The sequence below is a fragment of the Tiliqua scincoides genome, chromosome 9 (assembly GCF_035046505.1).
Source record: "Tiliqua scincoides isolate rTilSci1 chromosome 9, rTilSci1.hap2, whole genome shotgun sequence".
In the NCBI taxonomy this organism is placed as follows: Eukaryota; Metazoa; Chordata; class Lepidosauria; order Squamata; family Scincidae; genus Tiliqua; species Tiliqua scincoides.
In genome coordinates this window covers 10,666,162-10,679,441 of record NC_089829.1, presented here as the reverse complement: position 1 = coordinate 10,679,441, position 13,280 = coordinate 10,666,162, and the positions used below count along the sequence as shown (strand labels likewise).

Below are 13,280 nucleotides of genomic sequence, written 5' to 3'. Positions count from 1 at the left end.
GGTTGCATTCTGGAATACTAAATGGGAGGCTCTGGGGGGCACCTGGAGAAGGAGGTGGCTGCAAGTCAGATTGTGAGATTGCAAGAGAGCCCTTGGGTGACGTAGTTGGGCTGATGTCTCTGCATGTTTCCTATCTGTATGTGGGAAGTTCGGTTAGGGTGGAAATGCTTTGAAGGCTTAAAAAATATTTCTAAAATTCTGTCTTTTCACTGTGTGTCTTAAACAACAGAAATCTCTATTGGCACAATAGTCTTGGTTACTACTGTGCTATGAGCCGGCCAATGTGTACACAGTTTGGAGCAGGGAGTCAAGTGCCCATGGACACTTTACTCTTTGTGTATGCTCTTCAATAAGTTACTGTCTTAATCTTGTTGTGTTGTGCACCCTTCCCTGCCCCCGATTTTCAGACTGTTTCCTTTCAGTTGCTTTCTCCTCTCTCAATCACTGTGTTGGCTTTTTGTTTCTATAAAGGGGTTGCATAATCATAAAAAAGGGAAGTACTAAAAAGAGTTGTGTCCATCCGAGATTGCCCAATCAGCAAGATCAAGAATGGGGGGGGGGGAGACTTTTAAAATGCAATCCCTGTTGGTGAAGATGGGAGCAAGGGACCTTGTAGAATCTTAGCACTGGAGAATCAGCAAAAATGTATTTCAGAATGCACTGATAAACAGCCTTAAAATTAATTGCCATGTTACTAGTTCTCATTGAACATATTTTGCATTAGGCATATAGATTTCCTGCTAGCCCATTTCTGTATGCGGTTAAGAGTTTTTTGGGTGCAGTTTAACTATAATCTTCAGGGCCCTTGTTCATCTCGCACTCTCTAGTCATTTGCCTGCCCACTTAGATCAATGGCGATGATGTCATGAGGATTTGTGTCTCATCTTTCAGCAGAAGTCTTCTCAAAAGAGATGTGTGTAACCGAGAAATGAGAAGCTGGTTCTCTGCCCCAGAGGGACTCTCAGACTGACAAGAGAGGCACCAGCAAGCAGCCACTGGGAGGGATGCTCTGCTAGACGGAACTGGGACCGATGCGGTTCCCCTCTGACCTCAACAGGACTGACCCATCCCTGAGGCCAGCTGAGATTATTGCCTCAGGCAGTAGATTAGGGAGGGGGTGCACACCTCCACTGCCCGCTGCTTGATCGGATACGGAAGAGGGAGATGGAGCAGAGGAGGAAGTGTGAGGGAGAGGAGGGTGGTGGGCTAACACATCTCTAACACTCTAGCCCGCCACTCTTCTCTACACTTCCTGCTCTGCTGCTCCTCTTCCTTCCCCAATCCAGGAACTGGGGTGAGCAGAGGCTGGCTAACAGGGCCAGCATTTGGCACATGGTCTTGGGTGCTAATAGGTCTTGGGCCAGCCCTACTGCTAACTATGAGAGAGCTTCTATTTTAAGAGGTTCCTTGTTGCTCAGTTAGCAGGGATGGCCCTATCTCCCCATTACACAGATTGCAGCAGGAGTTCTGGACTAGGCTACTGCAGGTTGAAAGTGGCATGTTTGAGTCATAATTGTGTGATTTTTTTTTTTAACCTGTAAAACACATGCACATGCCTTAGTGTGCGCACAGCCCTTCCCTGCATGGTAATCCTTGCTCATCAGGGAGAAAGATTTACAGTGCAATCTTTCGCAAGTGAGTTCTACCAATTTCAATAGAATTTCCACCATGGTAAATATACCTAATATTGCAGCCTTAGAATAGTCTTCTCCCTGAGGTGCTTGTTTTCTTCATGCAGGGAACTTTGTACTTGAAAAGGGAGGTGAAGGGAAGGTTAAAGGCTAGGAAGAAGTGACCATCTGAGTTACCATCACAAATGGAACTTGATGGTGGAGCTGGGACATGTGCTGGTGTGGTGCAGCTTCTTGTGTGGGCAAAGAGAGGCACATAATGTCATTTTCGACTGCACAGGTGCGTTTGGCCAGTGTATGTGTTGTCTAACTCTTTCTCTTCCTGTTGCCTTCAGTGGGCATTGAAGTTTGACCTGGAATCTGGAGGTTGGCTCCATGTATCCGGAATCCACCACGGACTCTCCGGCTAGATTTTCGAACAGACAGACGGGCTCCCCAGGCATGATCTACAGGTGAGCTTTTCAAAGCATCTTCTGGCTTAGGCATGCGAGCTGAGATTCTGCAGGGGTGCGGGGAAAGTGCCAAATATGCAGGGCTCAGACTTCTGAAAACCTCAGTTGTCATTTAAACAGCTCCTTCCATGTGCTTAGTCCTCATGGCTGTCAAGTTATCAGTTCCTGTTAGTATCTCAGGAAGCCCAGAGGAGTGGCTGAAATGAGATGCCCAGAGGGGCAGGATGCTGGGAGTGGCTCCTGTTGTGACAAGCAAAACCAGAACGTGGTACACAACATAGGAAATGTTGCAGAATAGTCCGGTGGAACTGGAAAAATTCAGCCAACCAGTTAGCAGAATTTACCTTCCTACAGCGCAAGAATACGGATTCCCCAATACAGACTGTAATTTGTTGGTGCATTTTGTGAGAAGGGCTTATGACTCCGGCAGTCCATCACACATCCTGTTATGTGCAGCTCTTGCGGAATCCAGCAGCTTGCTGTGTGCTTTTTGAATGGAATGGCCCAGCCCTTAGCTAGTTGGTACATATCTTCAACCAAATCCTATGGAGATAAATGGTATGCCAGCTTTGAGTAACACGTCAGCTTCAGTTATAATAACAGCTACCTGCACACTTGGATTAGCAAATTAGGAGCCAGCCTTGGGAATGGACACTCCTTTTCTCTCCCCTCTCCAACACAAATTTCCTCTTCCCCTTCCCTTGTTGGCATTCACCATGAAGTTGCACTGTAGCTACACTAGTTCTTCCCAGAGCTTCCATCTTAACGCGGGTTTGAAGCTGGTTGGCAAACCCTGGTTAAGTCAGAACCAGGTTCAGTCCCTGGCAGCATCTCCAGGTAGGGCTGGGCAAGATCCTTATCTGGAAAACTGGAGAGCCATTGCCAGCCTGTGCTTGAAAAGTACATAATGAGGTGAGTCACATTTCTGACTCAGTAAGAAGCTACGTCCTATGGAACCCTTGTCCACACAGTGGAACAGTGTGGGGTGGATTCACCTCAGTCTCTCTCCACTCCCTGGTGATTAGCACCCTGCCAATGGAGTTCCATGTGCATGGGAATGCTCCATATCAGGGGTGTCCAAAGTTTTCGGCAGGAGGGCCACATCATCTCTCTGACACTGGGCTGGGGACAAAAAGAATTAATTTACATTTAAAATTTGAATAAATTTACATAAGTTTACATAAATCAATATACTAGAGTTGGAACTTGTATGAATGAATGAAGGTCTTGCAATAGCTCAAGGCCTATAAAAGGCCTTGCACAAAGCAAGGCTGGCCTTTTCTTTGCTGCCACTGCTGCATCGCAGACATGAAACAGCAAGCAGTGGAGGTAGCCCTCACCCCACAGCTAACGTGAGATGTCAAACAGTCGCCCTCACGCTGAGAGCAGTTGCGTCAGGCCAGTGCGGGCTCCAGCAAGTTTCCGGAGGGCCAGAGGCTCATTGGAGACTGGGGGCTCCCTGAGGGCCGCATTGGGAGTCCTCGAGGGCCACAAGTGGCCGCAGGGCCGGGGTTTGGGCACCCCTGATCCATATGATGGACCCTGTCCACATGACTGTGTTTGCACGTGTCCTCTTTTGGCACCATGTGGAAGAAGCTCTGAAGCTGCTGATGGCATCCACAAAGGGGTGTCTTGGGATTGCTTCCTTCTGGCTGGCTCGATGTTCCTATCTCTAGGCCTTTGTGTTACTCAAAGCGGGCATCTGTACAAATCCGAAATTGAATCGAGATGAGAGATTTGTGTTCCATGCATGTCTTTTTCACTGGATTCAAAAACCTGACACCCTTATCAACACTGTCCATTGTCCTTTTGTTTCCATGCTTGTGCTACTTTTCAACACCATTCCCCCCGCCCTGTGCCCTCATTGGCCTTGCCTTCACTGCCCTTTCATAAGATGAACTGCAGTGAGCCATGTGCTTATTTCTTCGTCAGTGCTGCTGAAATCAGTATTAGCAGCACTAGATCTAACGTGGTAGCATCACAGGTGCCCGTTTTTTAAAAATCATGTGTGTTGCCACTGGCCATCGGATTAAAGGGCAGTGAGGGCAAATGAAAGGAGGTAAAATAGCTCAGAGAAGCAGCAGCCAATGGGTACTGGACAGCATTGAATCCATGCAAATATTTGGTGCACTGAATCTCTCTCCTGCCATTCTGGCTACATTGAAAAGGTCCATTTTGAAGTGACAGCAACTGTTACCCTGCACATGCCCGATCTCGTCTGATTGTGGAAGCTAAGCAGGGTCAGGCCTGGTTAGTACTGGGATGGGAGACTGCCTGGGAATACCAGGTGCTGTAGGCTTATACCATAGTCATTCGAGACTGAAGGTTGCCAACCAAAATTTTGAGGTGAGCATATAGAGTGTGGCGCTGCTTGCAAAGAGTGTGGAACTATGAATGGCGACAACTGTCAGCAAGATTTTGCCTGTCTCGCACAACGGTCACTCCTGTAGCACCTCTATCCCTTCTTCTCATACCGCATGCACGCATAGCTTCAAAATGCGGCAATGCCTGCGCATCTCTGAAGGAAGTGCAGTGGCTGGAATGGGGGCTTCAGTCATCAGGCTTTAGGATGGCAGCAGTTCAGTGGCGCATGGCAAGGCAGGAATGCCCACCCCACCCCTCTTGCCATTCAAGGCTTTGATTTTGTTCTCAGTGTCCACAGGAGAATGGGTGTACAGCTGAAACTAAGGTGTGGAACTCCTGGCACACTGTAACAAGTTGCATGAATGTTGCTCAGTCTCTGGGATGTTGCCCTTGGGGATGTTTGGATACTGGGTGGCCAAGCCTTCCTTGATATAACCACTGCAGGAGAATGCAAGGGGTCTCCTCTGTCTAAAGCATGTGCAGAGGTTCATTGCATCCCCTGTCTCCTCTTGGTGGAGCTTTGCAACCCCCAGCTCCTCCAGCACTTCAGGAATTCTGGTTCATTGTTGGGAGAAGTCCAGGTTAGGTTGTCGGGGTGCTGCTTAATTTCTAGAACATGGGTCAGAATTTCTGAATAATGTTGATCAGAGTGGAGGGGGGAGGCAAAGTGTCGTCTCCATCATTCCAGATTTTGTGGGATCTTTCCTCCTTTCAAGGTCTCCTTTCCCTCAGCACTGAGAGTGCCCTGCCTTTTGAGAGGCCCAACCCTCCCAACCCCCCAATGCACACACAATTCAGCAAGCACAACCAAGTTGTCAAATCCACTACATGCAGGAGCACTAAAAGCCCTCGTGCAAGAGTGACAGTTGTGCAAGCTTCCGTGCATGGGGGTTTATTCACAGAATTGTAGAAATCAGAGTTGAAAGGGGGGTCTTCGATATCATCAAGTCCAGCCCCCTGCCAGTGCGGGCCGTCCGCAAGTACAGCACCCCCAATAGGTAGCAATCCAACTGCTGCTTAGACTCTCCTCCAATGGCGGAGAGTCTGCCAGCTTCCGAGGCTGACCATTCTGCTGCCAAGTGGTTTGTACCCAACATTTAATTGAGCGTTAATTGAGCTGGGGATATGAGGGTTTCCTGATGCTTCTGCATCAGAAACTCAAGGAGTCTGAAAGCCCCTCGCAGTCGCTGCTGTTCAGTACGTGCCAACTCCCAGTTCCCACCCGATCCCTCCTCCCCATCTTTTGGCGCGACAGTAGCCCTCGCTCAGCTGCTACTAACCTGGTTTCCCCCTGAAATGCAAAACCGCTTTCTCCCACTTGGTGGCGATGTTGGGCAGTTTTGAACAAACCCTTCCTCCGCAGAGAGGAAGATGCTGAATGTAGACTCTGCTGTGGAAAGAGCTCCGGGTGAAGATGGAGGTGGGTGGGTGCGATGTCATGTCTTTACCGTGATCTTTGGAACATGTTTCTCCTTTCTTTCCCTTTTGCTGTCGGAAGTGCTCGGTACGGGAGTCCTAAAAGACAACTCCAGTTTTACAGGTAATGGTGGCGCCCTTTTTCTCTCTCTTACCCGCGCACCTTGTTCCAGAGTCACAAACAGGGATGAGTTGCGGACAGGTGACTTTCCCCCGATTGCTGTTTCTCCCCATTTTTTTCCCCCTTTCCTGGCAGGGCCCCTGTGCCTTTACAAGCTGCAGGCAGGTACAAGTCCAACAGGTTTGTCTTTCCCCATCCCAGCATCTCTGTTCCTGCAATTAATGTGCCACTTGAATGAAAACAGTCATAACCTCATCAGCTCCCATTGTTCTTGTGGTGTGGCCAGAAGCAGTGGGTGTACTTCAAAAACTCTTTTGAATTGCTCAAGAAGTGGGAGTGTCTCATTTTGGGGCGCTCTCATGCTGATGTACCTGGTTGGTTTACCAGTCCCTGGTTTTCCAAAGTTGTCTATCAAATGCTTAAAAGGGAGACACACTAGCTAGTCATGAGCTGGACAAAACGGGTTAGTAAAATAAGTAGCAGATCACAGTACTGCAACAACAAGCAAGAGAAGGGTAAAAGTGTTGCAGGAAAGGAACCCTTTGAACCCCTAAGCCCGGCAATGGAAGGTGCTTTAATCAAATGTCAAAATATAAGAAAGAGGGCCAGGCAACTGTACTGGGGCAAGGAGTTCCACAGTCTAGATGTGGCAGCCCCAAGAGCCCCTCTTTGCTAAATGCAGTTCAGCTTTCCACTAATGCCGTGAGTCATTTGAGTGACTCACTCATTCCCAGTTGTCCCAGGGACAACACTGTCCTTCCAGACAGTGGCGTAAAAACTTCAGCGTTTCAAATAGTTGGCTGTTCCCTGGGACAACTCTTTTCAGGGATAGCCGAGACAAGCCCAGAGCAGTTTCGTGTGTATTTAATACAGTGCATCTTATTTAGAATGGGCACCCATGTTCAACTTGTACAGAATTGAGCTTGTTTAGCAAGGCAACACAGGCTACCACTGTGATGGCAACTGAGATGTCTCCCTGTAAATGTATGGGAAGGGATACTTGATCTACTCTCAAGTGGCCAGGAAAAGGTGATTTGTCTTGGGAGACTCCCTTCTAAAGAGGATGCACACTTCAACTTTTTAAAGTCCACTGAATCTGTAAGGGTAAGGGACTTTCATTGTGGCTCTCTCCATGACGCATTGCGTACTTAAGTGTAAAAAGCAGAGGGGGCAGGTTTAGGATTTGTGGTCTGTCAATATGTGCAATGCTCTGTAGAGTAATATGAGCAAAGGGAGAGGGTAAATCCCTACATTGTGGCTGTGTGTCAGGAAGAGAAGAGGCGAAATCAGCACACAACTAACATTGAGAAATTGATTTGAATATATTTATGTTTTAAAGCAACTGGGGATGAGGCCCTTAGTCCTGATGGAGGGTTATGGGATCCAGCCAAGGGCTTTATGAGAGTGGTGGATTTTCAGGTAATTGGGAGAAGCACCATATGTTTGAGACCTGTGAAGACTGAAGGCATAAGGAATGTCAAGGGAGAATCAATATGTTTATTGACACATAATAATATTTTACCGTTATAATAAGTAAAACATAAAAGCAGATGTGAGCATCTGCAATGTTAGTTTAATGCACAAGATCTTTCTGAACATTATGGGTCAGTGTAACATAGTGAACTAAGGGCACAATCCTAACCAGGTCTACTCAGAAGTAAGTTCTGTTTTGTTCAGTGGAGTTTACTCTCAGGAAAGTGTGGTTAGGATTGCAGCCCAAGGCCCAAGTGTGTTCCTAGACACACTTACGTAGGGAGTAATGGCTGGCAACCTTCAGTCTCGAAAGACTATTGTATAAGCCTAAGTGCCCTTGAACTCAGTGGGGCTTGCAGAGGCTTGCTTAGTAAGAGACAAAGTTGCCAGTCAGGACTTCCCTGGTTTGGAATTTGCCTCTGCTGTGAACTCATCAGGTGGCCTTAGGCAAGCCCCTCCCTCTCGGCCTCAGTGTTCCCCATCTGCAGTATGGGAAGAATTACTTGCCATACAGGGTTCTTGCAAGGACAATGTCAAGGTGATACACGTGAAGAACTTGGCACACTCAAAATTGCTGTACAGATGTGGTTATTATTCAAGGAAAATATTCCTGCAAATAATCTGGAAGAGGCAAGCTTTGGGGGCCAAGAGTTCAGACTGAATTTGTGCATCAGAGGGAAGTCACGACTCCCTGTTGTTATCCTCTGGAAACTTCACTTCAGACCCCCTGTTTGGGAGACACCTGGCTGGTTCTGTTGTCCTGGGCCAGGGGTGTGAACAGACATTTCACGTTTTGTCTTTATTTGGTGGGGGCTGGTGATAATTGTGCGGCGCACCCCTTCGAGTGCAGGCTCCGTGCGGCCAGAGACTACCCTGGCAACATTCACTCTGCCTCCTCTGGCCAGGCGTGCGCTGGTATGTCTACGATGATGTGTTGGCAAAATCCAGACCAATTAGCTGGTTCCCCAGAGTGGAACAGGGAGGTGGTCCAGGTCCCAGTTAATCTGGGAATATGCATTAAGAGAGGGATGAAAGGCAAAATTACCTCTCCCTGTTGTTGTTGTTGGTTGTTTTGCCAGCTCGGGCAAAGGAGTCACTTCACCTTGGAAGACTCCACAGTCGGGGCAAAGCCACTGGGAGGGGGTGCTGGGGGAGGAGGGATGCCAGCAGCCGACCCAGTGGAAGGAAGCAGCTGAGGGGAGCAGGGTGTAAAGGCTGAAAGCACTCGGAGCTCATGGGCATGTACATTGAGCACTGTTTCTCCAAGCAATGATCTTATCCGCATACAAAAAACTGCTCCCCGGCCATCTCTCTGCTGATTTTACGGCCCACGGCTCATGATGATAATTGGAAAGCGCTTATTTAAAAGGAAAAAGAGCCATAGAAGCCATTGCCCAATTAAGCTCAGAAATCCTTCTTCAATGGTCAGCACTTTGCTTCATTAAGCTCAGTATTAGGAGCATTTATGACGGTTTGGGCAGGAGGAGTGGTCCAACCCCCTTCTCTCCCCCCCTCCCCCGTTCCTGAGCTCTGGACCTGGGGCTTCCCAAGCCTTCATGAGTTCCCAGCTCGCCTCTGCAGTGCACCAGCTCAGCGGAGGCTGAGATTCTGCATACCTGCTCCTGCTTTGCTTCTGAGAATTGCACCCCCAAGCCGCCTGCAAAGCAGCCATTTTCTACAGCTCCATTCCCAAACGGGACACAGGCGCTGGCTTCCCTCCAGGAAGATCCCGACAGCAGGAATGAATCCCAGGCTGTCCAGACACAAAGGTTGATCTGACGGGATCCCAAATGGATCCTGGGATTCAACCAGGGCTCCAGAATGGAATTCAAAGTGGCTCCCAGGTGCCACTTGGTTGGTTGGCTGACAAATGTCTTTCACAGCTTTCAAAATGGGGGTGTGTGAGATAAAATACCCCATGCTTTTGGGTATGTCAGTGAGAATCTGGAGGCCTTGCAGCAATCACAGAAAGGACATCCACTACCTGGGGGTGTTCCTGCCCTTGTCAGATACAATTAGAGCCCTTCAGTGCCATCTAGGGTCTGATAGTGTCATCAGCTGGAACATAGCTGTCTTATATGTGATCAGACCCTTGGCCTATGTAGTCCAGCATTGCCTGAAGGCACAACACCAATCCCTGCCTTCCTCTCAGACCTATTTGCATGCCTAGCAACTCACTGACAAAGTCTGGAGTGCTGAACACAATGCTCTGGTCCTGAATGAATGAATGTGTGCATGTAGCATCAAGTGACACCCTAACAAGCCAATTGGATATCTTCTGGTGAGCATTCCGCTTGACAGGATTTTCCTGTGGGATTGGGTACTTGGGGTCATCTGGATCATGTGGCCCAGGAACACTGACCCTGCCTGGAACTAATGAGAAGGGGAATTCAGAGGTAAGCTCAAATCTTCCCATTTCCTGCTTTGGGGAAACCAGACGGACTTCATGGCTTTGAACTAGCTTGTTGGACCAAGCCCTTCATTTAGCAGTCGGGTGGGGAAGTTGCTCCAACAGTAGACAGAGTAACAATGGATGCTGCGTCTAGATGACTCAGGAGCTCCTTCAAGATGCCGAGGACCCCCAGATGGCTAGGAGGTGATAAAGAGATCCAAACAGGTGAAAGGCGTACAAAAAAACGGAGAGAGAAATCAAGGGCCTCCACCTTTAGCGAAGCTGTTCCTGGTTCACTGCAGCAAGTCTAGGAAGACGACCTCTGCTCCTGCCAGAGCACTATATATCAACCTGCTTCTGTCTCCGTCGCGGTCCTGACAGCCTGCACAGTTTGGCGAGGCACCTCTTCCCCGCACCTGACAAGTCTGCACTTATAAACGGTGAGCGATTGGTGCCAGTCCTCATCAATCGGTTGCATCTCCAGATGCTTTTAGCGCAGGAGAACAGCCTGAATAATTTAGCTCTCCTCCGCCGGCGGGGAGGGCAGATCTTTAATAGGCCTAATGGATCCGTTGCAAAAAATCTTGGACCCTGGAGGGACTTGCCTCAGTCCGCGATTGCTCTGGAGGGTAGGCTTCGACACTCCCCCTAATGAAAGCCCCGCCTGGGCGCTTGTTAAGAGCCTTCGGTGGAAAGCCTAATAAGCGAGACCTCTTCCGTTAATGAGCAAGGTTCCCAGAAACCGGGTGAGTCGGTGCTGATGGCGGAGCCCTTGAGGTGGTGCTGAGAGCGTCTTAGCAGGCTCAGAAGGTTGCGTTGTTTCAGGGGAGGAATAGCGCAGGGGTCCCCATGGTTTTGAGACCGGCCGTGTCCGATCGGAGGTTTGTTGGAGCACTAGAGGTGTCATAGAGGGGGAGCACTAGAGGTCTTTGGAGACTCCGTCCTCCAGTCAGGTGGAGTCCAGTCTGTTAGAGATCTTTCTAGAACTTTCCTCGCTTGCTATGAGTTTGCAGTGGGCGGTTTTGTGGCTGTGACATTTTTTGGAAAAGAAAAACTTTTGGATGGTTCCGGGAATGGAGTTTTTAACCCTACTTTAGGACGGGGTGCTTGAAAGTGGTCATCGGGCAAACAGTTTCAGCAGTGGTGGGAATTCTTGTGCAGAGAGGGGTGTGCAAGGCACAAAATGCCCTGATGTACCCCCTCCCTCGTTTCGTAGAACAGATGATCCCATGTCCTCTTCCTCACCCGAAGCTGTGAACGTGTGATGATTGAGAAGTCGCCCTGCATTCAGTGGGACTTGCTTCCTTGTAAGCCAGGATTGTCCCAAGGTGTCCACAAAGTTTCTGGAAAAGGAGAGAGCAATTGCCAGGGATTTCCTTCTGGTCATTCTTGAAATAGGAGAGAGTAGTGTGTTTAATTAAATAGGGATATTTGCTTCTTGCTCTCTTTTTCGGAGACGTGTTTTGGAACGAGTGTGTTTGCAAGTGTCTTTGTAACTATGTGAAAATTGTGTGTGTTTACTTTCTTTTTCCAGTCTATGCTTTATGCCTTGTTTTTCCCCCAAAACAGTTCATTTTGCTTACGCAACACACACACCCCTGCCTCTCCTACATTAAGCCATACATCTGTCATGTCTTAAGGTGCAGCCTTTGACCACATACCCAGCTTCAGCAACTGTTAGTGAGTTCCCTCTTTGAGCCCCAGTGTGAAATTATACCTTAGACTACAGTGTTGGGCTGTCAAGAGCCGAGTTCAAATCCCTACCCGGGGTGGGGGGTAAAGCTTGTCCTCTTGTTGGGTGGCCTTGGGCAACTCACCGTCCTACTACAGATTTGTTTTGAGGATAATGGTCTTTCCCTTGGGTGAAGGATGCAGATCAGTAAAAAGGGATTTCTCCTCCTTTTGAGGCACAGACAAGTAGAGTAACCAGTCTGGGGGAGAAGGTGGATTTGCCCCTGCTCCCAAAAAACCTTTGCGTGTCTGCTGTTGGGAGAATTTGAAAGGTGCAAACTGCAGAGCAACAGGAAACAGTAGCCATAAGAACAGCCCCGCTGGATCAGGCCATAGGCCCATCTAGTCCAGCTTCCTGTATCTCACAGTGGCCCACCAAATGCCCCAGGGAGCACAACAGACATAACCTCCCAGTTGGCCCAGCCAATTGATCCACAATAGCTACTTTGTGTTTGTGGAATCTAGAGTTGGGGCCGACCACGGCCGACCCTTTTCCCACCGCGCCATTTGCAATTGGTTTATAGGAAGTGGCCTTCTAGAATATCTGTTCTTGGTCCATGAAGCTCCGAATTCACTTAATGTTGACTGGCAGTGGCGTTCCAGGGTTTCAGACAAAAAAAGAATCTGTCCATACCCTGGAACTGTCTGTGTGCAAACCTCCACCAAGCTATTCTTCCTCTCCATGTTCCCATTTAAATAGCCCACCATGAACACATTGCTGCGGAAGAGAATGATCCTTTTACTCCTGGTATCCATCTGGGGAACAGTGACCAGGAGATGCAATAAGACCAACTCCACTGCTATTCTTGCTGGGGAAGAGAGGGTTCATGAGACCTTTCTCTGCCTCTCAACTGCTGTGGACCACATTTCTGGCCTTTCAGCTTGCGTCCAACAGGCAACGTGCTCCCTTGATAGAAAATGACTCCCTTACCAGTCTCTAAACCACTGGTTCCTAAACTGTGGGTCAGCCAAAGGGTGGTGGGAAGATCAGATGCCTCAAACCCTGAGGCTGTTGAAAAATCTGATACTGTCCCTGCTAATTACCCTGCAAAGCCCTCAGTTCCTGCAGTTTGCAAGAGAGCTGCTAACTGCCCTGCAAGGAACTGAGTTTTGAAGTTCCTGTAAATATAGGGGGATAAATGTTTGAGGGTCTTTTTCTGGTTATTACTACTTATAAACAAGCAAATAAAATCTTTCTAGATTGCCTTTTTTAATGCCTGGTAAATCTAGGTGGGTCCCGATAGAATGTTGTTTTAAAAAGTGGGTCCTGGTGCCAAAAAGTTTGGAAACCACTGCTCCAAACTCTTCAGATGTTGGACAAGCAGAAAATTTCTTTGCTTTGCCACCACTCTGTGACTCACACCCCCTTCCCCGAGACACTCGCGTGGACCTGGGTGGTCTATGTTTAGGAGTGGTGGATATGACCCCTTGGGAGACATCTCTAGCTATGGCTACTGAAGTAATATAATAATAATAATAATATACAGTATTTATATACCGCCTTTCTTGGTCTTTATTCAAGACTTTATTCAAGGCGGTTTACATAGGCAGGCTTATTAAATCCACGCAGGGATTTTTACAAATTGAAAGAAGGTTCTCTCTTTCAAGAACCACTACATTCAAGGTGTTACACTCCGATCTGGTTTGACATTCTGGCCTCCATCCTCCCACGCTCCGAGTAGATGGAACAGCTCAGCTGC

At 48.4% G+C, this 13,280-nt stretch overlaps 1 protein-coding gene across 2 annotated transcripts in view; it reads left to right on the top strand.

Moving 5' to 3' along the window:
• The first annotated feature begins 2,006 nt into the window (after positions 1–2,006).
• The window catches only part of KCNAB2 (potassium voltage-gated channel subfamily A regulatory beta subunit 2), a 71,185-nt gene continuing 59,911 nt past the window's right edge, over positions 2,007–13,280 (top strand). Inside the window, exons 1-2 of one of the 2 annotated variants that reach the window (XM_066636875.1) lie at positions 2,007–2,083; positions 5,946–5,987. In XM_066636875.1, coding sequence (XP_066492972.1) covers positions 2,007–2,083; positions 5,946–5,987 — 119 coding nt within the window. The remainder of the gene's footprint in view (positions 2,084–5,945; positions 5,988–13,280) is intronic. The other variant, XM_066636877.1, reaches the window with a different exon arrangement.